The sequence below is a fragment of the Columba livia genome, chromosome 20 (genome assembly GCF_036013475.1).
Source record: "Columba livia isolate bColLiv1 breed racing homer chromosome 20, bColLiv1.pat.W.v2, whole genome shotgun sequence".
Taxonomy (NCBI): Eukaryota; Metazoa; Chordata; class Aves; order Columbiformes; family Columbidae; genus Columba; species Columba livia.
Genome location: NC_088621.1, coordinates 5,996,886 through 6,023,801, shown reverse-complemented (window position 1 = coordinate 6,023,801; position 26,916 = coordinate 5,996,886). Strand labels below are relative to the sequence as shown.

The following is a 26,916-nucleotide window of genomic DNA, read 5'->3' as shown; positions in this document are numbered from 1 at the left end:
TCCTCCTTCACTCTGTGGGTCTGGGTAAGCAGAATTTTTAAAAAACATTTAGCTAATCTGATTTGCATATCTTAGCTTAATGCGGTGGTCCTTTAAAATTTAATCAATCTTAGCATGTTGAAAAAGCAGTGTAAAGAAGGCAGACTTAGCTTTAGCACATGTTCAGTTGCAGGGGAAACCCTGGTTGGTACAGCTGCACCAACAGCACCCACATTATTTGAGCTATAACAGTCTATGAACCTATTTTGATGCATCAGGTTCTTATATTTTCATGTAAAAAAACCAAAATCAATTAGGTTAGCGCTGGCTTCGTAAGAGATGAGAATACTGGGGTACAACCATGACCTCGTGTTTTCATTACAAGTTGTATTTCTGAATATGGTTTTCTCCATGGCACTATCACAACCTCTTCCTAAGAGGCAGATGCATGAAACAGAGCTCTGATTAATTCAAGACGTGCAGTGCATCCCGAGTACACCTTAGCCCCGCAATACAATACTCGCTCCAGCCCTACAGAGCAGCCTCAGGTCAGCTCCAGTTCTCACCACTGGGAACTGAGCCCCAGGTCCCTCATCCAGAATTAAGCACTCATCTCTGAGTCACTGGGAACTGTGGGAATACCTTAGAGGGTCTCTAAGGTATTGCTCCTCTTTTTGGAAACAAAGCTGCTGAAGACAGGGACCAGAGCAACAAGCTCTGACCATGATGGTATCTGCTCCTCACCTTGCAGCCTGGCACCTTCTCCTCAGCTTCAGTTTGTGGCGCTGTGGGCTTCCTGCAGCAGCCAGGATTTTCTGGCTGTTCTGTGCCCCATTACGGGGTGAGCTGCCAGGGATGGAGCTTCTTCTGCCATCCCTATTGCAAACCATCAAAGCTTCAGTCAATCCCATTTGGCTTGCCTCATGGGCACAGGATGGGTCTTTTACCTACAAAGGCCTGGGAGACTCACACAGAAGCATCTCCATGGAAAAGACTGGATTTATCTCCTTTATGTTTGAAGAAATAAAAGAAATAACCTAGGGAAAAGCCTGTAGTTTACACAGGAGGTGCTGTAAGGTGACTGTTGCGCTTTGACAGCCAGCTCTGGATGTACAAGAAATACACAAGCTGCTTTCTTGACAGAAAAACCCAGCCCCCTAAAAATCCTTCTTCCAAGCCCATTTCACTTTGGTTTAAAGAAAAAGAAATTAAAATTTCAGTTTCACCCTTGAAGAAAATCAGCGTCCCCTGTTTAGCTGCTTGGTGGGGCTTCCTGCACGTAACTACAGCCCCGCTTCTCACGCTGCGCAGAAACAGCGCGGATCTGAGTGCTCAGGAAAGCAAAGGCTCTTTGCGGCGAGGAGAAGAAAAGCCAAGAAGGAAAGCCAGGGCTGCGGGGACCAGGCTCATGATCAGCATGCTCTGCCCCGTTTTCCCTGACGCTTCCCGTAGCTGTGCGGCTTGATTTGAGTGGCTGGTGGTGCTACGATCAGGGCACATAAGCCGGGAGCAGAGGTATTTTTAGCTCACAGCTAAATTCACATCGCTGGGCTGGAATCAGTGAGACCGAAGCATGAATGGTGCGGTGCGTCCCCGAGCCTGAGAGGCAGCTTGCCACCGAGTGGGTGGGCTCACGCTCGGTATGAATTACTGATCCGAGCGGATGCGAGAGGAGGGATAACGATTCACACGGTGGCTGCACACCTCTGCGGAGCCGGCAGTGCTTTCTGTCTGTGCTGAAGGGTTGTGAAAACCCAGCACCTCCTAAATTTTAGTTAGGAACCACTGAAATATGCAGACTTTGTTCTGTGCAGCTCTGCCACGGCAGCCGTTGCGTACCTTATTTTACACAGTGATATGAGAGTTGCACATGGTGGTATTGCATCGGTGAACAACAGAACTGCCAACAGCCCAGGTTGAGAGCTTTTTTCTGCTTAGGCATCTCCTATGAGAGAGTCTTTTGAACATGAACCAGCCTTTTCTCCACAAGGATCAAGTTCCTAAAGATTTTATACCCAACGCAGAGTTGCTATTCTTGTGCTTTAAAACAAGGCTGTTTTCACTGCATTTAAATGATCAAGACTGAATCTTGAAAGGTTATCACCCTACTGCAGCATGTAGACAGACACACACTCTGGTATAAACTAGTAGCAAGATGGATTCGGCTGTCAGAGCCCACCCAGTTTGTTTTACGTGTGCCACCAGTCACTTGCCAGGCTATGAGAAGTCTCCATCCCTGGGGATACTGGAAGCCCAGCCCTCGGCAGGGTTTGGGGCTTGGCTGATCCTGGTACAGACAGGCCTGATGCTCTCAGGATGGTCTGTACTAGAGGAGGTTACTGCTCCAATAAAATCAAGCTAAGCAGCAGACTGAGTCAGGGTTGCATTGGTAGTTAAAATCCAAGTGGCTAAGACAAACACACAAGATTTCCCTTGTTTTCCCTCCTCGAGCTATTGGGTTTGAAATCTGTTTATGAGACATGACCCACTTTCTCCCATACACAAGCCAAAGAGGCTGGCAGGTCCTGCACACCCCCCAGCATCCCGAGCGACGGACGGGAGAGGCACCGCATCCAGGGCAGAAAGTCTCTTTCCATTTGAGCCCTGGCAACAGCTGCAGATACCCCTGCAGAGAAACCACCCCACATTCCTGCGCTCTCCCTGCGAGCGAGAAACACGTTCTCCACCGAGTATCACCAACTCAGGCACGGCTGGGCGAGCAGGCTGGTCTTGAGCTGGCAAACCCTCCCTGAATGGAGAGCATTACCTCTCACCCCGCATCTAACTACTTCTTCCAAAGGGAAAAGAGGCTAATGACCAGGCTGCAGGATCACCAGCGCTCACCGTCCCAGCCACGCGCAGACCCTTCCCAACTGCATCCTCTGCTAGCCAGCGCCACTATGTCCCACCGCCGACCACGAGAAGCTACCAACACTTCTGATTTGAGATGCAAAGAGCTGTGGACGGCTCGGGCACGGCCGGGACAGAAGGCGTCAGCAGCAGCACTGCAGTGCAGGGGAGAGGCGATGCCAAGTGCCGTCGGGAGCAGAGGAAGGACTGGGGGAGGCGCAGAGGTTGTTCTTGCTTGAAACCCCACAGTGAAATCAAGTCATAAGGTCCAACAGCTGCTATTTTTCTCCCCTCTTGCATGCTCCAGCTTTTATATTCCAAAATAGTAATAATTATGAGCACAAAGAGACCCATGGTTTCTGTCTGCAATTGAAGCAAGAGGGTGTTCATTGTGTAATAGCAGACATGAAAGAATAAAAAGGTTACAGGGTTTGTAATCAATAGGGACACTTTTTTAGTCTGTGAAACATAGCAGCTTTCGGCAGAATCACTTGGCTCCTGTCCAGAACCTCTTGCACAGGAGCAAAGCTGCTATGCTGGCCCCATTCCACCTTTTTTTTTAACACTCCCTCATCCTTCAGCAGTAGTAAGGTCATATGTACAAGTAGGATGATCACAGAGGCAACTAGATGACTAAACAGAGCTGAATGGGAAGAAATATGGTCAAAAATGCATCAATACAGTGGCTAAAAACAGCAGAACAAAACTCTTCCCATATGGTCTGTCCTTCGTAGTTGTCCAAACATTTTATAGTGGTATGTAGGGCACTTTCACAACAGAAAGAAATACTGGCCAAGTATTATGAAGCAGGTTAAAATTTGGGCTGGAACACCTTGCCTGAAATACACAGTAGAAAGACAGGATTTCTGAACAGCCCCACCATTGCATTCATCTCTATTTAAAAGAGCAGCTTTGCAGAGAAGCAAAGTATAAAAGAGAAAACACGAATACAAGGTCCAGAATGAAAGGAAGAAACAGGTCAAATTTAGGATCTGGGATTTCAGATCTGCTTTCATAGGGACCCAGCTAAAGCTTTTACTGTAACAAGCCTCAGAATCCAAGGCTCTTCTGTCCATAAGTGCAATACCCACCTACCTGTTAGCCATACACAATGCTATTAATAAGGTGACGTCTAGTGACCGTACAAGAAAAGTGCTCTCAGTGTGGTAGAATTAAGCTACTCACCGGCATTCAGGTGACAGTCTTTAATCTGGAACTGAAGCTCATTTTCATTTGGAATATCTTTCCAGGTTGCAAGGAAGACCTGGCGCTCTAGAAACAAGAAAGACAATCAGCAATCCCAGATCCTCACAGGACCAGGGTATTAATTAAATGACACCAGAATGATACAAGGTAGTAACACAAAAGATCTTCCGGTCACATTTTGCCCTGCTGTGGTCAGATCCAGGATTTGCTCCTGTAACAATCTCAATCTTCCTGTAAAAGCAGCAAAGCTTTCGTGTCTTTTGGAGTTCCCAAACCAGAGAGAGTCTTTACCAAATGAGCTGTTTAGAAACCACACACAGGCATGAATTGACAAGGAGACCCACACATTTAGGATTATGTTATAGCGAAAGATGCTTTTCAAGCTACTTTCCAGACCGCTGAAACAAGAGTTAATAAAGGTGACCAGGGAACACATGAACAACAGTGAAAGTGGTCTGGAGGGAAATCCTAGACCCAATTGAGTGAACCAAACCTTAAAAAAAAACCCAAAAAACACCCCACAAAAATCAGCCTCAAAGAAAACAGATCCACCTCTTGTCTGGTAGAGAGAATCAGAGCAGAGAACTTGGGTTCTGATAACTATTGTAGTTGCAGGACAACAGGGACAGGATACCAAACCCCTACAGATTAATTTAGGCTGCTGAGATGAGCTGGTATGAAGGTCAAGGTCAAGACCACGTGAATCTCAGCCACAGGACAACTGCACCCAGCTGGGTGCTGCAAGCACAGCCTGGCTAAAGGAGGCTGACCACAGACCTAAAAGCACTCACCCATTTTTCCATCCTCTACGAAAAGTACGTTAAGAGGAATCAGGCAGCTGAAGTAAAAGACATCAATGTTGTTTTTCACAGCCACCTGTTATAATAGAAGAAACAAGGGGGTTAAATTTTCTCTATCAGCTGCAAATCCAAAGGGATCCTAAGATTTAGCATGGTCTTATCGCCTGCCCACGTACCCCAGAGTGCTTTCTCCGAGCAGAGGTCAGCTCTGAATGTGACACTACTGCTTCTGGGTAGTTTCAGACGCAGATCAGTCCCACCCCTCTGTGCTCACTCCATTTTCACTAAAAGCTGCACAATTTTCTCCTATGAGCATTTCACGGTGCTGCCTGAGAGCCAGCTGCACTGATGGGGTCACATCCTTGCCCTTTTCTGCTCTCATTCAGCCTCTCCCTTCTCTTGCTTCTTCTACCTCTGATGTATGTTCAGCTCCCCTGGCTGCACACAGCTACAAGCACGTCTCATATCGCACATGAGCTTCTTCATCACCCCTCTTTGCCATCTCGCTCTTGCAATTCCCCAGCTCCAAACCCTTGCGTATTCTTAATTTTCACCCCCAGCTCTCGGTCATGTCTGAACACGCAGACCCCTTGATCGGTTCTATCTCAGCCTGGACACTTTCCAGAAAGCCAAAAGCTGGTCCACTGCCTGCACCTTTCTTGCAGCATCTCCCAAGTCTTCTGCCTTTACCTTTGTCACATCTATCTATCAATCAATCACACATGCTGGGTGCTGACTCCTGGTAGAAGAAAGCCCTGTTTCAGATCCATCAGGGTAGGTAAAAAGAGATCACTTAACAAAAGACTTAATTCTCAGTGCCATTAAATTCCACCAGCCAGGGAGACGCACTGGATTGCCTTTTATCACACGTGCTTGCCACATAACCGACAAATCTCTGCTAACACAGAGAGCATCCTCACTTGCAGTGTTCCCCAGGCTGAGAGAGCTGATGTTACAGCAGGAGCAAAGCGGAGATCTGAGAAAGAGCACTGTTATAATAAAGCACGGAAAAAAGGTCGCTCTGGGCTTTATTTCCATGCCTCTCATGCTCTCCTCACATCATCCTGCATATCGATAGCCTGCCATGGGAGCACAGTTCAGCAGACACCTGCTGCAACAAAGGAAACTTATCCTTAGGATTGAGGTTGTGTGGGGAGCCCTGAATTTCAGGAGCCGTCTGAGTTCCTACTTCCACTGAAAAACCCCAGGAGGAGTTCTCCAGTTTGTCACCCAGCTGAAACACAAACCAGACCAAGCTAAATGCTGAGCCAAAGAAATAAATTTGCTGCTACAAAGATTTATGCCAAGACAAAATCCGCTCACATTCATAATTACATACATTAGTGTTCTGCTGAGAAAACTTATTATCCCATAGTGGCAGGTTTAGGACATTCCCAAATGTCGGTAAAAACAGCTGCAGATAGATGAGGGAGGGGAATAAACCAGAGAATTCAAACACAAGTCAGTTCATTAGACATGAATGCAAGCCAGAGGACAAGTGGTAGAGATTGAGCTCCCGAATGAACTGTTCTAGAAACTGGGGAGGTCCCAGAAGTGCAAAGAACAGCAGAAAGGTAGATGTGACAGCCTTGTGGGGCTTAGGCTTTCAGCCATCACTAAAGGTAGAAGTTTATATTTAATTCCTACAGTGCGAACCAGCTGAAGAAGGGATTAGTATAAAGCCCACTAAAACCATGTAAATTATGGTGTAACCTAGAAAAAACCAGAAATGGTTCTCTGTAATAGGGAGCTGTCACATGCTTTGACTGCTGGCGTCACATTCAGGAGCTGGAGTGTCCAGTGTTTGAGCTAGAGGCAGAGGGGAAAAAGCAGGTTGGTGGATGGACTTAAGTGATTCACCTCTGCAAAATGTGATTGAACAGACTGGGTGAGGAGCCAGAAATGCACCTTTGAGGCTGGGAGAGGAGAGCTGGGGAATGGACAGCATTCTGGATGTTACGCCTGGATGTGAGTCATGGAGATGAGCCAGAAGAGGAGAAATTTAGGCTAAACGTCTGGAAAAACTTGATAGTGAGAATTATTAAGCAGCACAAAATTCTCCTGAGGAAGAGAGAAGCTCCAGTGGTTGGAGTATTTAGAATCAGCCTTGACAACACTCTCAATAAAAGGAACTGTAGCAAAACAACAAAGCATAGCAGGGAATACACTGCGTGATCCAAGATCTTTTCCAACTCTGATTTAATGATTAATTGCCTTGCCTTGGAACAACAGAGATTACTTCGCTTCTGTAGCTAATTGTTGTTGCCATACAACAGCAGTTTCTTACAAGAGGGGCTGGAAAGAAGAGTCTTCTCGCCAGTCACAGTTCTAGTGGCACACTCCAAATTAATATGCTAACCCTGTTCCTGCAGTTATAAGAATGCTATAAAAAGGTATATGCTGACCTGCTTCTCAACTCTGCAGAAACATACTGAGTAAGCTGCTTTGGCTATACTCTGGAGAGCTACCCAATTAAGATGCTCTGAAGTGCAATTTCTTCCCAGCAAATAAAAGCAAACTACACGCCAGCCTTCCTCCCAACCGCATCATTGGGTTCGGTAATGCACCATGTGCCACCTTGCAAGTATCTGTAATGATGCAGAAACCAGCTGTCACAGATAACTTTTGCAAACAGGAAAACGCTACAGTCTCCTTAAACCTATTGCACTGTGACAAGACTGGTAAGCTTTTCAAGACTCGCTTGCATCGTTCAACACCACATACTGCCCCAAAACAGCCAGGTAGGAACTGTTAGCACTGTGGTCCCCAACATCTGGTCCATGAAAGGGCATCTGCAGATACCTGGATGGGGAAACCTGTCCCAAGAAGGGGCTAAGAGGCCCTGCCAGTTGATAACAGCTTTCCAAGGTCATGCTTCAACCTTTGCACTGCCACATCAGGAGCGTCCAATGCCATTAGACAGGCTACAAAAGCAACCGCAGGCAGAAAGCAGCTCCACAGCAGTGCCTGTGAGAAACTGAGTAGCTAACAACAGCCACTTGCCAAAAAAATCCAGTGCTCCCTAGGTGGGAACACAGAGCTGAGACAATCAACGACATCTAAGACGATACCAGTAGTGGAGAAGTCTCTCTGGGTTTGACATGCTTCAAAGGAACCTCCATTTGCATCCAACAAATCCTCTAGTATAGACTAACTTTGCCTGTGGCTTTGCAGCTTTAACTTGTCGACCTGGACATGAACTACTAAATCTTTAACAAGACCTTCAGCTTCAGACATTTGAGAATGGAAACAGAAGCATTTTAAATAAAAATGGCTTTCCATTTGTGATTGTTTTGAAAGGAGCAAAAAAAAAAGTATTACTACCTTGTGAATTTAGTCAAGCAGAGCACAAAACTTCCAAGGGATAAAAGTCAAAAGGTGCCAGATTTTCATTTGATGCTTCACTGCTGAAAAGGTGTGAGATTGCTAAAAATTGGCACAGGGTTCCCAATTACTTATGTCTTGTTCAGGATCTGACTGGAGGAAGCAGCATCTCTAGAAACGACCCCTGGAACACACTGGCTCACCTTGCAGCATGAGCACCCTTCTGATGTCCTTCCTTACAATGCAACCCTCTGACAGCCAACATGTGGTATTTTGGGGAAGAGGCACCTCATCAGAACAACACTAAGTTATTTTCTTCAATAGTGTAGGTTTCTGATGCCTTAAATCCCAGACTTGAGCATAAGAACCGACTTTCAAAGTCAAGTCTGAAAGCAACACAGATGCTTTCCATCAGCAGCAAGCACACAACATACCCACTCCGAATCCCATTAGCACTTACACTAAATTAAGGATTTACTTCAAGTTGGGTTTTGCTTTAGAGTCTGGTAACAGCCAAACTGTTAAGGCGAGAAGAACTCTCCTCTGCAGAGTCTTTTTTACCTCTGCCAGCACAAGGTCGTGGTTTGTTCTGTGACAGTCTGCCGCTCTGGCTGTCAGATGCCCCCGGGGAGCGCTAGCTACCTCCCTTCATTCTGTCTGACAGGTAGGGTTCTCGGGATCCTAAGGATGCTCACGAGCCGCTGCCAGGCGGATGCTCTACCCACAGGCACAAGCGTGAAGCCCCGGCAGCGGCGCTGAGCCCAGACAACCAGGCTGGGCGCCGCGTCCTGGCTGCGGCCGTCAGCTCCGCGTGCGTCAACGGTCAGGGAACAGCGAGTTACGGGGCGGGCTGTGCTCTCGTGTGTGCCTGGCTGGACTTGGAGTTCAAAATGTACATTTTTATCAAATGTGCTGCACCATGTGGCAGACCTGCCCTTAGCAGTCAAGCCAACAGCTTTCTGCAGCTGAGTGAGGAACTGGCCGCAGACGCCAGGCTGTGATCTGAGTCCTTAATTCAGGGAGCGCCCAGGAGGGTTCTCTTCTTTGCTGGAATAAGACTCTCACTAGTAGAGGATGTTAAAAAATAACCAAGACAACAAACCCAAGAGAGCACCTTCCACATCTGGCTACTCAAGGCTGTTCTGTGGTGGCTGGTCCAGTAATTTTGACACAGCTCACACACAAGCAGATATTGTGCAACTTACCAAGCAGGCTCTGCAGGGAGAACACCTGCTGGCTGGACTTGCTGCTCACCCTGATTCTCAGCCTTGAGTTGAATGTGTGAAATCTGTTTCCAAGTACCGAAAGCTCTGCATCCGTGACCCAAAAGGCATTAACACTTCTGACGAATGAGAGCTCCAGCGGTTCTGCATTGCAAGCGAGACACTGAAGAGTGGAGGAGCAGAGGTGGTGAGTTACAGCAGAACTGAGCATGGAAGGATAAATATGATCTAGTGCGTTTACAAGACTGATCTTTTCTCAATGAGGAAGCTCCACCTTCGTCTGCCTTTAGAGAAATGTTTTGTCAAACTCACTGGAAGAAAAAAATAAAACAAAACACAACGTTCTGCACCCCAAATTGCTTAGCAGCAAGGGAGAGGTCTGCATTTCCAAGTGTCACTTTTCAGGAAGAAAAGCAGCTGGCAGATCCTTCCCTTTCAATACTAACCAGATCATTTTACAGGCATTTTGGGAAACTGAAGCTATGCTTCTTCCAGTTGCATGCTCAGTGGCTGTAACAAACAGCCCTGGCAGTTGACAGGAGGTAACACTGGGGAATGCAACACACTGATCATCAATTCTGAATGTGGATCCCAAGAGAATGCGTTTCCAGGGTTAAGGGAGCAATTCTCATGTACCCAAATGAAAAAAAAAAATGAGTATTCTGATCTCACAGCTTTTCACAGCCCTTGAAAGGCATTTAATAGGAACAGTGGTTCTCTTCAGCATAGAAAGGCTCTCATCCCAGGCATTTTCTTATTCCAAATTTGACTTGAAGATGAAGAAGTATCTGGAAAGAAGATTCCTCACCAATGCAAATCCCTATTTCAGAATTTATTTTCCTTTTTGAGAGCTCAAGGTCTCACATGTGGATACCCCATCCACCCCATCTCTTCTACCAGGTACAACCGTAACAGCCCACATGTCACCAGCCTGGAGTCTTCAGTGCTGTGCCCAGTCTAACTTTGGCTTTATGCTTTCAGTAAATCTCTGCTTGACTGGCGGCTGAATCTGAGTCAACAGGTCAAGAAGATCATCAGTACAACTTCGGGATGGGAGGGAGAAGCCTGCTATTCATTACCACAGGTCCAAGGAGACTGGCAAACAGGAGAATTTTCAGTTGGAAGCCATAGTTATATTTTACCCAAGTAAGCCTCTGAAAATATTTCAAGTCTTCCTCATCTTCTTGCAAAAATGTTTTTTCTGTTAACTTCTCAAGTATTTTAGTTTGTTTCCATGATTACAAAAGTTAAGATTAAGCCAGCTCTATTGGGTGAAAGATTAGGAACGGTAATAAAAATAACCTGAACAAGACCTGAATTCATTACTTTTGAAATGGTTGCCTAAGGAAGGCACAACTAGTCTTTGAAGTTTCTAATTAACATGACAAAAGGTTGAAAGCTATCAGTTTGGTTACTTCAGGACTTATTTTTCTTCTTACTTAAACAAAAAAAAAACACCAGAAAACCAACATTCAGAACAGGAGATGAACATAAGGTCCTCAGGTTCAAACCAGCCCTACATCTATTTCCATGTTCTGCAGCTCAGAAAAACCACATTAAGCAAATTCAACTTGATGAGTGTTTTGGTTCTTCAATGAATACAGGAACATTTGTATTCTCTACTCCTATATTATGCTATAAATTGTTCCCTAAGTAGGTCACCAAAACCATTTCTGACTGTTTCAAGACAGATTATTTCTACATGAACTCACAAAACAAAACCAGAGCCTTGGCTGTCAGGGCAATGACAGATCTCCATCAAACCCACTGCTGTCAAAAAAGTAAGGGGAGTGCTCTTTTTAACTTGGCATCTGCTATCATGATTCAACTCTTTGCAGAGAAATATACTATTACTCCATATGGCAGCTTCCCCAATTGTAAAAGGGCAGCCAACTTCGATGGCAATGAGAGAGCTAGCAAATTAGCAACTAAGTCTGGCACTAATGAATGCTTCGCTGTCTCAATAGAAGGTAGCTGGAGGTTTCCTAGCTTGTTTTCTCTTTGCTTTGTTCTAGCAGAAGATGCTACAAGAAACAAACTGGTTTTCCAGTTCCCTTAGAGATTTAATAAACCAAATACTTCACTTCCCTCCTGATCAAAGGAAGCAGCAACTTGAGAATGCCTTGAGAGGGTCCCTGGTGTTAAGGAGGCAGATCAGTGCTGTCACCTCCTAGAGACTTCCCAATTTCCCTCAGAGCAGCAGGCAGGTTTTACCACAGCTGACCCACATTGCAGTGATGCAACCTCATCTCCATGACCTGGATGCAGAGGGAATCCAGCTTTTCCACAAGCTGGAAGGGCCCTCTGTGGAAGACAAGCACATGCAATTCATTCACTGTCCGCACGCTCCCCCATCGCATGACTGAGCTCGGAGCCGGAGTGTAGGACTGCTCGTTTGAGTGCCAGAGAAGCTATTTCGAGCTGTTTGCCCAAAGACTCATCAATAAGTCATAAGCCCCAGAATGGAAGTCAAAAGAAAGGAAAAAAACAGTTGCTCAGGCAGAATAAATAGTAACTTCCATTGCATTCTCTTCATCTAAAAAGAGAATGAGATGCTTCAAAATATTCCCCTCTATGCGCGGCTACACTACAGGAACCCAACCCAGTTCCATCTCCTGGAGACGTCAGGCTAGTGAGACGTGCCATAGTGCAAATTAACCACATTTTTGGGATATTGGGAAAATCATCCTGGAGAAACATCTCCACAAAGCAGGGGCAGAGGGCATACGGCAGCGGTGGGGAAGAGCTTCTTTCCAGGGAGGACTCTCTGCCTGGTGAGAACTTCAAGAGCAATGTCCTGAGGCATGCCAGGACTGAAGGAGGCAGTCTCTGGTTCAAACCAGAGGTAAACACCTCCCTGGATGTGTCCTGTCTTTATCAGCTTGGCAGCCCAATCTGATAAAAAGCTGCTTCTAGGGAACGTTGTCTCCGACACGCACCAACAGCCTCATTAACGAAATATCATCTGCTCACGTCACTTCTCTCCTGCCTTTCCCAGAACACAACTTGTTTGCACTGGATTAAGCTATCTGGGGCAGGGGTGTGCCAATGCCTTTGTAAAGCACCCTGGAAATTAAGAGCACTAGAGAAATACTAATCACTCAGCAGTCGCTGTCTTTCCCGAAATTCCTTCAATTGCATCAATCTTGCTGACAGCTCTCGCCGCCAGCTCCACCACAAGTGTGTGCTTTCTCTGCTCAGACCAGCTCCAGTTCATGAGCCCAACCAAACCTCACGCCCAGCTTACTGAAAAGTGTTACTGGAGCAGACAAAGACCTTCATCTACACAGATGCAAACAGTGGGTTTGAGGTGTTTGAAAAGGCAAACTCACAAAATTCCAGAAATGCTTGCTTCAGCCTTCAGTGGAAGAGACTAGAAAAAGGAATAGGAAGTTGTTTTGGCTGGACTCATGGCCCATATCCAGGAGGTCTGACGGTTTACCCCATACACATAGTATTTTATTACTAGAGTTTTATAATATTCCACTGAGCCAAACTGGGCTGAGCAGCTGCTGATCTCCCCCCACCCAGAACAAGTCAATCTTTACCTGGAGGTTGTTCAGAGGCTCCATTTTCATGACTGGTCCCAGGGTGTTGAGGGGCAGGGAGACATCAATACTTTGGTTTGGCATCAGAGGTGTGTGAATGGCCAAGGGGGTGCTCGGGATGACTCCGAAGCTAGGCAAGAGAAAAACCAGAGGTGATGACAGCAGCAAGGCATTGCCCAACACCTGTTCTCCTTTTGCCAAGCACAAGCTGGCTCATGTTCCCATTACCCACAAGCTGCCCCTGCTATTACTCTGGGGAGGAACACAGCTCTCGATGTGCACCACAGCAGACACTCAAAGCAGGACAAGACACAGGAAACTCAATCAGATCGGTCTCCTTGACAACAAGCACCATCCTGCCCAGGGGACCAGCATCTGGGTACTCTTCCATTCCCCACACAGCACTGGTCTATATGCCGAGCAGCAGCCTGCCCAGCAAGGAGTGGCACCTGGACTCGACTCAAGCCTGTGGGCTGCCTCTTACAGAGCTGCAGAGCACTAGAAGTAGAGCATATCACACATTGCACGGCTGTTGTATCATTGGGAGCCATGAAAGAAAGAACTGGAGCCAACGCAGAACAAACACATCGCCAAGGAGGAGTACATGGTTTCTAACAGAGCACTGTAGAACAAATGAATCAACACAGCCAGCTGTCTAGTCCCGAATGGCAGCGTCTGGCTCTGTCGCTCGGTTTGAGACTCCTTCAGCTGGGGACATATACCACCGTAGCAAAGCGAATGTTTACTTGCCCGTTCAGTCCAAGAAGCATTTAATTCCACAGGCACCTCTTCTTAGTGTGGGGAAGAGGAAAGGCAGCTAACATTTAACATCACACTTCCGTACTATGTCCTGGCTTCTTTTTGAAAGCAGATGGAAGGGTAGATGCATAAGACAGTTTTGGTGTCCACTCATGACCCCATTTCTCTTTAGCAGAATTCACATTAGCCCAGAGGTGATATTTACCAGAACAAATATGTATAGGCATCTATTTTTTATTTTACGCACTAAAAACCTGATACTGTCTCTGCACAGAGTCAGCTGCATGTGTATTGGGTATGTCACTCTTCCAGAAACCAACAGATGCCCCACTCTTTGTTGCCCTTAGTTTTCAGCTCTAGGGAGCTGAAATGGGAATATTCTCAGCAAGGGCCCAGCACTGTGACTTACCTTCTGCAGCCATTTCACCTTGGGGGAAATAAGCCCCAGTGTTTTCCCTAAGACTCGGAGGGAAAACAAAGTTGCTTTTTGCTACTAAGTGGCTGCAATACTACGGCTCTAGCTGTCATTTATTTTTTTAATGTTTTATCCCAAGACTGCAGTGAATGCGATTAGCACCAGCAGGAGAGGGGGAAAAGCAACAGAAACTTCTCAATCACAAACCTCAGTATTTAAACCTAAAGCGCCAGCCCACTGCAGCTCTTTCCAATGCACCAGCCACAGTGGAAAGCAGTGACAGGAGAACAGTATTTGTAGAAGAGTAAACAGTAGTAGATTGTACATGGAGCATGTGCTGATATGCTCCAAATGAGAAACTGCTGGTTTACTGTACTGTATTTAAACTTCTTCCATCCTTGAGAAGTACCGTGTAGGTGTGGCTAGAATACAGATTGATGTACAGGGAAAAATCAAAGCAAAACAGCTTTTTTTTTAGGCCAATGACACATTTGCATATAGCAGCTTAGCAAAACTCTCCAGAAAATATAGCAGTCCAGAGAGAACATTTACTAAGACTTACTTAGCATAATGTCTTTTGTAAGTAAATATTATTCCTCCCAAGAAATCACAAATTTGCAAGGCTAACAGCAATACTAAAAGAGATGGTTTCAGTGGATCTTTGGTATAGAGAACACTTTTCCAGTGAAGGGATATTAAGAAATATGGGGAACATTTCTGTCATAAGATAAGCTCTCTGACTGGGAAGGGTATTTGCGGGAAGACACCGGGGCTGTACTGCCATGACATGCCTTTCAGCTGAGATGGGATTCTGAGAATGATCCGTATGCTCTAAACATTCAAGCGGCTGCTTCTTTTGACAAAATTGTTCTGCTGCCAATTACAGGGAAAAAAAAAACATGCCATAGGCTCTTACCTTGCAACTTCTTCATTGACAAATAGCTTTATTAATGAGACTCGCACTTCCAGACAATCTGAGGGGCAGCACAGCAATTAAGTCAGGAGGCAGAGGCATTACAGATTGATACTTGTGCAGCTCCAACGCTTGCCTGTTTATGCTCTCGCTTTCCTCAGGGCACTTACTGGCTATAAAACCACTAACCTGCCTAACAACTCATGAGGCTGCTTAAAAACTCTGCAGAGATTAAATGGAGCAGATGCTGTTTCAGAGCTGGGAGAATAACGGGACCGTCTGCTGCCCATTTCCTTACAGATTTATCAGTCTGTATTTTCAGCTCTTTCACATAACTGTGGTGTGATGGAGAGTTCAGGCTGCATCATGCAGATGTTTCCATGACTGCATCACATTTACACATGAAAATCCTCCCTACCTCTAGCAGTGCAGACAAACTCACAGGAGCACACAATCTTTGTAACAGAGCGGACAAAGTGAATTGATTTCTTACCTGTTCTTATTGAACTGAATGGCAAAGTCGGTCATGTGCTGCAAAGCCTTATTGGTGAAGTTCATCTCCATGTAGATGTGTCCCTGCCTGTGACTGAATGTGCCTGAGATCTCCAGTCCTTTAGCCTTCACTGCAGGCAACCAAACCTTGAACACAAGAGAAGCCATTCTGCATTAGAAGTCTGGCCTAAGGATAACAAGCAAGCAGAGTTTTCCAAACAACAGCAGAGTCCTGAGTTTGGAAATTCAGCTGCATTGGCACATCAAGTCCACAAATGCTAAAGAAACACTATGAGGAAGACAAGACATGGGGTGTTGAAAGGATCAAGCTCACCAATGAGAAACAAGCTTGCTGTTCCTAATCAGTGTTCCCAGCACTCACATAAGAATTCAAATATACTGTAACATTAGTGTGCAGGAGAAATAGTGAAAGCCTGTGTCCATCATACTAATACCAGACTTACCAAGTTTGCTGATGGACAGCCTTCTCCAAAGATCTGCTGGGCCATTAGAGGAAGGACAATGCTAAAGTTTGAACCAAATAACATCAGAGGGCTGATACTATTAGCTGTTTGGGTTCTGGATTCCCAAATCATCTTTGTGGGAAAAACCCAGACTCAAATTTGAGTGGTGCAAAATGAAGTACTTAGCTCTAAATCACCGGGTTATTTTGTACTTAGTCTTATATATGGTGTAATAACGGCAAGCAGCTAAGGACCAAAAGATTTGAGTAAGCTCTGCAGTACCTTGAGATTCTGGATTTCATAGGGTGACTTTAGTTTATTCATCCATCGATTATTTAATAATGGTGCTAATTTTTGTTTATTCCCTTTCAGGCATGAAAGGCTAATCCTGAGCTGCCTGTGGCTACTCCACAGCCTGTTACCAGAACCATGCTCTGCATCTCACGAACCTTCAGACTAAGCGCGCTTCAGCCAGAGCATCTGCGATCCCTGTCACTAATGGAGCATTTATCCGCATTATACTGCTGCACGCTCATCGCCATCACATGATTTTATCTTCACTGTCATGTTGGATTCTTCCAAGTAAACAAATCTTCTATTAAAGTTGCAGCAAATGGTATCCTGCCCTCAGTTTCCTGGGGAAACTTGCTAAGAAATAGGTCTCCAGGAAAGCTGCTCTGACAAAACTGAAATTCTCATACCTTATGTAAGCCGTTCTTTAGAATAATATTGTTACAGGAAAAGCTAGGAAAGTGTTAAAAAACCAGAAGCCTGAACTAACAACTAACATGGTCTCCTACACAATGTTTCTCTGCCTGGAAAAGCCCAGGGCATCACTGATGGGACTGAGCTGAACTACAGTGCCCCGATAGAACCAGAGACCAACAATAAAGGAGACAAGTGAGCAATTTCAGATTTCTTGTAGCCCAAGGTAAGGCAACATAGTGAGGGTGTTCTTTTTCCTTACGTACAGACTTTGGAGCCACATATCCTCCAGGAGCCATGCCTATACCAGACGAGAGCTCGAAGAGATCGTTGAGTCCACTGCTCACCACTGCTGGGGTGGGCGAAGGGGCGAAGGTGGCTGGGACGGAGGAGGGAATGTAGGTCTGGCCCACCTGGAGGGGTTAGAAAGAACAGGCGCCAATTAACATCACATATGAAGAACACTACTTATTAAATAAAGCATGAACTTGGGCAATATCCTAAATATTTTAAAGCCGTTTGCAGCTTCCCCAGTGAACTACCAATAGTGCTAAATAATGCATTTGAATTCCAAAGCTCTTGGCAACTAATCCCTACACTCGGCTGTCACCTCAACCATGCAATAGCTTTCACATCATTTTTTACAGCTCCAGTTATCTAGTTTTACTGTAAAGGAACGTTTCTTCTCCATCTCTTTTTCTCATACAGACAACATGCTTTGTGAATCTACCCTATATAAACCCAGGGAAAAGAAAAAATGCTTCAAATCTTCCCCCAACTACAAGAGTTTTCAGGAATCTGCAAGATTTTGCATATCCAGAGATAGCGAAGGAGTCATGACTGTATTGTGTACTCCCACCCAAAGCCAGAGCTCTGCATTCTCAGCACTGTGGTCGAAAAGGCTCATTACACGAAGCAGAACTAGTTGTCTCTGTTTGCCAGAGGACAACCTTTTGCAAGAAGGGCAATTTTTCCCTCTCAGGACTTAAAACGAGGGCACCAAACCCAGAATATTAACCGTTAGGTGCCCAGCTCCAAGTAGGATGGTCACACTCAAGTTAGGCTCCCAACTTGTCTTCCGTACTGTGAGCAGAAACTATGTGCTTGAGAACAGGATTTGCCACAGTCAGCTGCCCAGAGACAGGCAGAATGGCCAAGGCAGGCAAACAGGAAACACTGGTGACACTCCTGGGTCTGAAGTCTCACTGTTCTTCTGTGTTCAGGAACCCACCTGAGATGTGGAGTTTCAACCAATCCTTTGGACAGGGAGGACTGGTGGTTTTACAGAACTGTTCAGGGGTTTATGCTGACCCAGAGGCAGAGACCTGGCTTTGCAGGTATGATCTCTACAGAGTAAGTATCGTATCTCCCACGCCCCGGCATGTGCTGCCTGTGGGCTACAGGTATCCTGTATCACTGGTTCTCCTCTGCCCTCGTGCTGAAGCTAGAAAGAAATTCCAGATTCACAGGGAAAGAAGGAGAGACAATGACCGCAGCCATAACAAGGGTCTCTGAAAAGCCCTCCCTCCAGAACTGAGTACACTTTCCTCACTGAATTACTGGCGACACAGTCCTGGGCAGAGGGGCTGGGGCTTCCTCCAGGAGATTGCTTTTGGCTGTGGGTTGGAGGCACATTCTCTCCTCCTACCCACCAAGCGTCCAAGTCATCTTGCATCCTTTCCCCATGTTTTCCTGGAAGAAGCTGGTATGCACTGGAAGTCAAGGGTGCTTTGGAAGCAGCCTGAAAGTCTCTCATGTCCTGGCGAGCACTCTGGGCACCGAGACACTCACAAAGCTCAGGCACAGAGAAGGAGGCTGGTGGCAGGTGGAGTTCAGCACTGACCATGCATGGTAGGAAAGCCCAGAACACCTGATCCTGATGTCCAGAAAAAAAATCTTACGTGGCATTTGGGAGGAGAAAAGCACTGAGTTCAGACAAACCCATGGTGACGCTGGGTTAGGGTTACAACAGAACAGGCTTTGTGAGTAGAGAGCTGCCAAAGCAGTTGCACAAGGACTGGGGTACTGCCAAAGTAAATGCTGGTGCTCAAACTGAAAGCTCTGAGAAAGAAGAGCTAAGCGGATAGAGTCAACAGCTCTGGCCCTGGCTGCTCTTCGGAAAGCCCAGGCGACAGCTGGACTCAAAGCAACACAGGTGGGAAGCTGTGTGTTTCAGTTGCAGTTGTCCACTTTCAAACATGTGCAGTGATTTAAGCATCTTCCAGCACATAATGGGTGAAATTGCACTTAAAAACCCTGAGCTTTGAGCAGCTTTTTAAATTGGGGAAAAAAATGGAATGGCACTTACTGCCGGGCTTCCTCCAATGCCCCCGCCAAGGTCACTGCCAAGCTGAAAGAGAGAAGGAGAGAGAGGAGAGAAAGACCGAGTTCATTTAAGCCAAGTGTCAGGTGGCCGGAGCGGAGCTCAGCTGACCGCACTGCCATACAGGACAGACAGAAACGCAATGACGGGAAAGCACAGGGAACAGAGGGGCTTTTTCTTGCTGTTGCGCGAGCAGAGCAAATCAGAGAACGACCCCACACACCTACTGCAGACAGGAGCGTTTTGCAGGTTAATAAGAACAAAAGCTCATGCCCTCTTGTGCCTGTCATCTGTACCACAAACTCTGCACAATTCTTCATGTTTCATGCATCAGCGCTTTCCTTTCAACCCACCACGCTGGCTGCCGACAGTCCTGAGCAGCTCCACAAAACCCAGTGGGGTAACTGTGAAATGGAATAAAAATAAACCCGCCAGGAAGCTCACTTCCCGAAAGCTTTAGTTTTCTAGGGAACAGCTACGAACTACGGGAAAACACAATGCGCCTTGGCTACGTTCCTCTGACATGCGGCTCTTTTCAGCAACAAGGAAGAAAGAGAAGGGGATGCGTGCCGGCTATTCCAACAGCTCAGATAGGGGGGCTTTGTCTTCCCTTTGAAGATTCTCCCCTCCCTTAGACAGGAAAAAAACAGCTTCATGATCTAATGGGCCACTCAGTAGTAAAGAGACCTTACAGTGCAATAGGATATTTCAGCAACAATCTCTGCCAAGCTACACAGCGACTAAAACAGCCACTGTGTACCACCCGCACAACCCTCCGCAAACACTAAATGCTCCCTGAAGCTCTTCTGCCAAACCCTTCTGCAGCCCACCCAAAGCTGTCCTACCATGAACTCCCTTTACGAAGCATCCAAACCACTTTCGCGGTGATAAAGTACATTTTTTAAACATCCACACCATTCTACACGCTTGAGAGAATCTGGTGATCAGGACAGCCTCCAAAGCTGGCTACAAGTTCTGTTTGCGAGTACAGCATCACTCCTGTGAATATTTATACAGCACTTGACGGATGACTGATAGCCAGGAGGAAACAAGCACTGATCTGCAGCAGTTATTCGCTACAGAGACATCTCCAGGCCCCCATGTCCTCAGTTCTTATTCAGAAGACCGTGGCAGGTTTTTGCATGGTGCGGGGGTTTTTTTGGTCACACTCAGACAAGGATCATGCCCTGACAACATGCACAGAGGATGAAGCAAGTGTAGGGGTGAGGTATTAATAGGAGTCAGCCCCAGGGGGAAAAGGCTGGACAGACCGACCAGAACACCACAGCCTTGTAGATGGCTTTGCTCTTCCATTTGATGAGGGTTTGGGGAGTTTGTTTGCTTTAAAAGAGCATTTGACAAACTGGGTCAACAAAGGCTCTAGGTATGTTTTTCAGATACGTGCTGATGTGTTAAGATATTGCAAAAAAATGCACCATATAGCTGAAGGCTTCCCGGAGTGCCTGTGCTTAGAGCCAAAATGCTCCCACCTTCTCCCTCTGCACAAAAGACTTGCAAACTCAACTTTGTTCTGGTCCCCACCAGCCTGTTCCCTGGGAGGTCTCATGACAAACATATTTTACGCTGGTCAAGAGATACCAATAAAGTTTCATACTTCCTCACAGCACAGATTAAAAAAGGATTAAATGCCTTGAGAACAGCAGCAAAGTTGCAAGGCCGTGACTTACTAGATGATAAATAGCCACCAAGAAAACCTGTAAAATTTGACAAACCCCTGTGCTGTTCTGGATCCCCCTTCTATCCCCTGGCATCTCTCCTTCCCCCAGTCCCCACAGGAGCCACCTGATGCAATATTAGCTACCATAAGTAGGTGTTAGAGAAGTACAAATCACACACAATTTGCCTTTTCTTAAGAAGCCTTAAGAGCGTTTTTCCTGTGTGAGACTCAGTTTATCCCTACTTGAGGTCATGGCAGAAATTTATAGGACAAGTCTCATCTTCTGCAACAGCCACCTCTTCATACAGCAACCCATCCTCTGGCTGACCACAGCAGTGCACCACGAAGTCCAGTTTTTCTTGGACTACTTACGAAATAACAGACAAAAGTGAATGATTCCAAAGTCAAAAGAAGGATCAGTCACAAGACCGAAGGAAGCCGGCCAGTGGATGCAAATCCAATTAACATTGAGCTTAGAAAATAGGGCTTATTACACTGTCAGGTCTTCCCCATTGAAATAGCCTGGCAGAGTTTTGTTCTATAGACTGCTCTTTAAGCCAAGCCATGTTTTAGATTAATATATCAGATCATTTACATCTTGTTACTGGCTCACTGAGGAGTAATAAATGCATCTATTACACCTCATTCCTATTCATAGTCTTGCACACAGATGAACTTCACGCTTTATACTGACAGACAGTGGAGTCCAGAGGAAAAGACAAAAAGGCAAAGAATCCAGTTCTTTTCCAGATATTATTGTATGCACGGAGGACTTCTGGTACTGTTGTCTGAAGCAGAAGAAAGACTGGTTTATCAAGCAGCAAGCATTTTACAAAGGGCATTATGGAAATGACTGAATAATTCTGCATAATCAAGCCAGATGTTAACTATTCTACCATTTCCTACTGCACTCATCATCAGAAGCTGCAGGCTAGGAATCCAACCCCAAAGATACCCATACACTGGTATCCGCACGCACTCACTGTGAAGGAGGAAAGGAATGACATATTTGGGTTCCTCAAGCTGTCTCCAAGTCTTCCGTTTTCCCTAGCTGTCAGGCCTTGGGGGAAAAATAGAATTTAGATTTATTGCTTGTCTTGAGTTAAGATTCCTGCTCTCACCCCCTACAAGGAGGAGAAAAAACAACACTCACTGGCTCAGAGAATTTACCGTGAGTCTCCTTACATTTCTAGGTTGCACCCAACATCTCTGCTTTGCTGGGAAGGTCTGACCTGCTCCTGCCAAAGCTCGACTTTACTCCCAGAAGGGCTCTGCACACAGCGGCCTGCTGCTCTCGGGGCTCCTGTGTGTGGGGCCGAGTGCTACAGACACGTGCTACAAAGCGCAGAGCAAACCCCAAGGAGCTGGCAGCTTCCCCAGGTCCCTGCAGCCAGAGCTGGCTCTACCTATATAGTCAAAAGAGAAGTGACAACCGATCTACTCCAACAGAAATAAAATGGGGGAAAGTTAATAAAGAACTAATCAGTTCCACACCAGATCAGGGAGCAACGTGCTTTGCAGCAGCCCAGAAGTCCTTTTCTCCGTTTTTCTTGCCTGTCACCCTTCTACTGCACGAACGCTTTCCCCATTCAGAAACTACAGGTCTGGTTTACCCAATCCTCTTGCAAAATGCCCAAGACCTAACTTTATTCCAAACTCAAAATGACGGAAGAGACGGTAACAGCGACGTGTGTGAGTAAGAGGGAAGGAGGAAGACAGAGGGAACAGGAACCAATTACCCACGGAGTGTCCTCTCCCATCTGGAGTGACAGGCAGAGTGCAGAAGGAAGGCAGCAGAGATTAGTCAGGCGTAAAGTGCTGCTGAACCAATTCCCCAGGGCTGGCAGCTCCAGTTAACCCTTTCCATTCATCTCACGGGTGGGCAGCCACTGATGTCGGAAGGACAACCTGAACCTGCCTGATATGAGAGCCAGAAACAGCCCCATGGAGGAGAGAACCACGTTAATACAGCTGCCAGCCCTGCCCCAGCCAAAACACTCACTATATGGGTGAGGTGGAGGAGGGCGGCCACTCCATGGCCAAGGGGAACTTGTGGCACTGCAAAGTCCTGACTCTTAGCCCAAGGTTGGCAGACTTGCCTCTTGCTGAGGAGCACAAAGCCTCTGTCCACGATGAAGAACTGCCGGCTTCAGGAGATGAGCAGGGGATGAACAGAGAGCCTTTGGCCAAGCACGTAAAGTTCTCCAAACAGGAATTCTCTTTATTCCCTCCAAACTCACCCTGACACAACAGCACTCAAGCAGCCACACGGGTTTAATGAACAGGCTGAGCTTGACCTTGTATCAACAAAACCAGCACTAACAGCTCTTCCCAAACTGCATCGGTGTCTTTACTTTGTATTAGTTGGCTCGGACAGCGTTGCGGCTGCTCTGCAGTTGAAGAGCATTTGCTCTGTAATTTCAGCTCCGTGTAAGCAGTTATGCTGACTTATGAAGTGCAGCAGGGCTGGAGTTACTGCATTAGGAGGGTTTATTTGCATCTTAACAGCAGCTTGTAATGAAGTGACTCTGCTGAAGCGTTCATGTGATCCAAAGGGGTTACAATCACTTCTGCAACATGACGTGAGGCATTTTGGAGCTCCAAAAATTAACAAGGAGGGTGGAGTCAGGGACAGGACCTGCAACAACCACTACTCAGCAACCCTTTGCCTTACGTCCATAGCATAGCCACGGCTTTCAGAGCAGCTATGTACTCCATGAAGCCATAATCCATGGGTTAAAGCGAGACACTTGCTGCCTCCTCCCTCCTTCACACCCCAAACCAAGAGTTAAGCATCACATCTCAAGGCGCTAGATGAGAGCAGGCACTCGGTAACACAGCAGCATGGCACACAAGGCATTTACCGGGCAAGAATCAGGCAATGGGGCTGACTGAACTGCTGAGAGTGTAGCTGCTAACAGCCCTCTTGGTCTGGGCTAATCCTGCCAGAGGCATCTCAGCTGCAGGACAGATCACGCACGGTCTGTACCTCCTGACCTCCTGCAGGTATCGCGGTGCAGACTCCGCTGTGGCTCACACACAGGCATTTTCAGCACCTCATTTGCTGCCTGTTTGATTTCTCAGTTTTCGTACTGTCAAGCCAGGCTTGCCGAGCAGAAGGGCTCTGGTCCAAACCAAGGACAGCTGTGTCAAAGGTGGTGGAGGACAGGTCATGCTGCCAATACCACAGCCACCAGTTTCAGTAGCACTTACTACTAATGCTTTGCCTTGCTGAATGATTTCCATCAGCAAATGAAACCAAGTACGAACCATTTTCATCCTCTAAAGTGTAAAAAAGCAGCTCTACAATGCTTTAGCAGTCCCATTACTGCTACAGCAACAACAGCCTTTAATCAGACATGAATGAGCGACCCACCAGAAGAGCTCCTTTTCCATATCAGCATTGGACACGTGCCCTTTGTCGGAAGTCCTAACAGATGTCCTTTGTAAGCTCATCAAACCAGGACAGCCAAGATGAAAGGAGACGCTCAGCTCCATGTCATAGGCTGGAGGAGCACCCTGGGGAAGCATCGCATTCACTGCCTAAATGGATGTTGCGGCTGACTTAGCGTAGCCACTCCGTATTTCTAGGAAAAGGTAAATGAAGTTGCCTTTACCAGGCAGGCACCCAGGACTGCTGGAGCAGGCATTTCTTCCCAGGTTGCAGAGCCCAAGACACCTCACAGGAGAGGGTAGAGGGTGAGCCCGTGCTCAGCTCCCAGCCCTCCATCACGCTTCAGAGCAAGCGCAGTGGTGGGACACAGCCCAAACCATGGGGTCAGACCCCCTGATCCCACCTGATCACACACAGGGACACAGCTTCACCTGGGTATTACAGAAAAACGTGGATATCCAGTGTTTATCAAACAGCTTTACAATCCAGGGCGTAAATCAGTCTGACCAGCTGCCAGCCTCGAATCAATAATATTCTTGTAGATGAGCAGGCTAGAGTATTAAATAAAATCCTTACATAACAGACAATCCAAGCCTGTCCATTCCTACAGATTTACTGCCCTGTCCCTGGGTTTAAAGCCAGCCTCCTTGGCTCCCGGCCACAGTGCCCGGCTCCCAAACGCACAGGCTCACAGCGAGCTGCACGATGTGCCAGGCAACACGCAGCTCTCGTGCCCGACGGATTTTCATCAGAGTGAATGAAGACACAAAAAGGTTTAAAGGCAAAATGACTGTGGCTCATTACAGCATGGATAGACGTCCTACAAAGCGCCGCATCAACAGTAAACCAGGACTTGGAGGGCTGCCTATAACCTGTGTGAAGTTTAGCCACTTAGAGCTGGCTTTAAGGAGATGAAGCATCAAACGCCAGCTCTCAGCATGCACAGCTCTGCATCCGGCGATCTGCTGTCCAAGCAAGTTTTGCTTCTTCCATGTTAGCAACTGCTATCATCACTTCACATTTTGGTGCTGGACATCTCTGACAGCTTTGTAACAGTGGGCTTGGTCACCATTTTACAGAAAAGAGAGCAAAGCAGAGAAGAATAAGATCAGCCCAGGATGGTAAACAGGCACAACCCGGAGCAGACTCAGTGCTGGCTCTGCTCATGAGAGAACAGCATTCCATAAGTCATACAGCGAGTCTGCTGTGGTTATAAGCAAAGTATACCTTGTTCTTGTACTAAAAGTCCTTCTCCTCCCTTTTAAACTGTTAACACATGCTCAGCATCTGTGCACACACAATATGCATGTTACATTTAATACCAATTACAGGACTCTCTATGGAGACAAAATAGGAGTTATTCACTAAAGAAATTAACCTATTGAACAGCTGGAGTCTCGCTGATCATAGGAATAAATATCTAGCAATGCTGAGGAAAATTCAAGTGAACAATATTAATTTGGTGTTTATTCAGTCCTACACCATGCAGTCTCTATTTAAATGCCTGGAAGAAAAAAAAAAAAACACTGTTTAAGAAGCCAAAATGTAGAACAACATTTGCTGTGGAAGTTAATGCTTCTGTCCTGTTGGGACTTTCACCACAAGAGCATCCCTCTGAGGACAGACATCCCCTCCAGAGAAAAGGAGGCATCATCAAATACATAAAAGCTGCAATAAGTATCCGAGGGGATCGACACATGACACTGAGTGAATGTGACAACCTGGCTGAGACCCTGCCAGCAGCCTCTTCCAGACCTTCAGCTGCCTTTGTGACACTCACACTACTGATGCAATCTCACCATCACAGCAATAGAACATCATTTCACGCATCAACTCTAGCACATCCCAAGCCATTTTCTGTAACTGTAACAGAGAGGCTTATTTAGGCTTTTTTACATATCAAACAGTTGCTTGGGAAATGGAAGTGGGGTTTGGGTTGCTCTGCTCTGGCAGTGGAGCAACTTACATTCCTGTGCAGGCTGAGAGATGATGCCAGAGGTTCGATGCAGAGAATATGCAGCATTCTAATATCTCATGTTCCCCTGACTCCTCTCATCCCACCTCAGATCCAAAAGGGATCTGCTAGTGATGAGCAGAAAACTGGCATCAACAGTAGAGGTGGTACAAACTCCATCACTGGGAGCCTTAAAAAAATTACACTAGACGAAGCCCTGGTGGGAAAACACAGACTCAATCCTTCCTTTCATCAGTCCTCAGCCATGCTTGGTTCCCATACTCTTATTTAGACTCCTAAGGCAACAGGACGGATGGGAGAAGAAAGACCAAAGCAGCACACCCAGAGGAAGACACCTGCCCTGGCATTCACGGCCAAGCAGGGTTACTGCCTGGCAGCACAAGGGCCCAGAGTGAAGCCAACTCTGGTTTGAGGAGGAGAGAGCAACATGGCTCACACCGCTTTGTGCTTCATGCAGGGGCCTGGGAGCCTCATTCTGTCTTCCCAACAAAGCAGGGGAAGAAAATGCATTAAAGCAAAGCTTCAGGGAAAGGAAACTTCGAAGCAGAATAAATCAGGCAACCGTATAAAATAAAGTGTGTGGGTAAGATATCTGGAGGAGAAAGAAGAAGTGACTGCTACACTGACAGCCAGGACACCTATCAATATATCAACAGGCAGGACACTGATAAGGTCAGAGGAAGATTTTATTTCAGTCTCAACCTCACTAATTGACTGCACGAGCAGCTCAAGTGTCCACCAGCCCCAGCTCCTGGCTGGTTTTGGCTCCTGGGGAAGGGGGAAGAGCTCAGCCCTTCTTCATGGGGGCATCTTGGGACACGTCTCACCCCCTCAACACATACAGGAACGACGCAGGTGCATACCTGCA

At 46.6% G+C, this 26,916-nt stretch overlaps 1 protein-coding gene across 6 annotated transcripts in view; it reads right to left on the bottom strand.

The window, feature by feature from the left end:
* Positions 1–26,916, bottom strand: part of AP2B1 (adaptor related protein complex 2 subunit beta 1) — a 74,825-nt gene that overhangs the window by 7,576 nt on the left and 40,333 nt on the right. For 3 of the 6 annotated variants that reach the window (XM_065036446.1, XM_065036444.1, XM_065036447.1), the window contains exons 15-20: positions 18,987–19,028; positions 16,945–17,091; positions 15,511–15,656; positions 12,931–13,060; positions 4,827–4,911; positions 4,015–4,101 (exon numbers count right to left, since the gene is read on the bottom strand). In XM_065036446.1, the coding sequence (XP_064892518.1) occupies positions 4,015–4,101; positions 4,827–4,911; positions 12,931–13,060; positions 15,511–15,656; positions 16,945–17,091; positions 18,987–19,028 (637 nt within the window). The remainder of the gene's footprint in view (positions 1–4,014; positions 4,102–4,826; positions 4,912–12,930; positions 13,061–15,510; positions 15,657–16,944; positions 17,092–18,986; positions 19,029–26,916) is intronic. The other 3 variants (XM_065036449.1, XM_065036448.1, XM_065036450.1) reach the window with 1 other exon arrangement.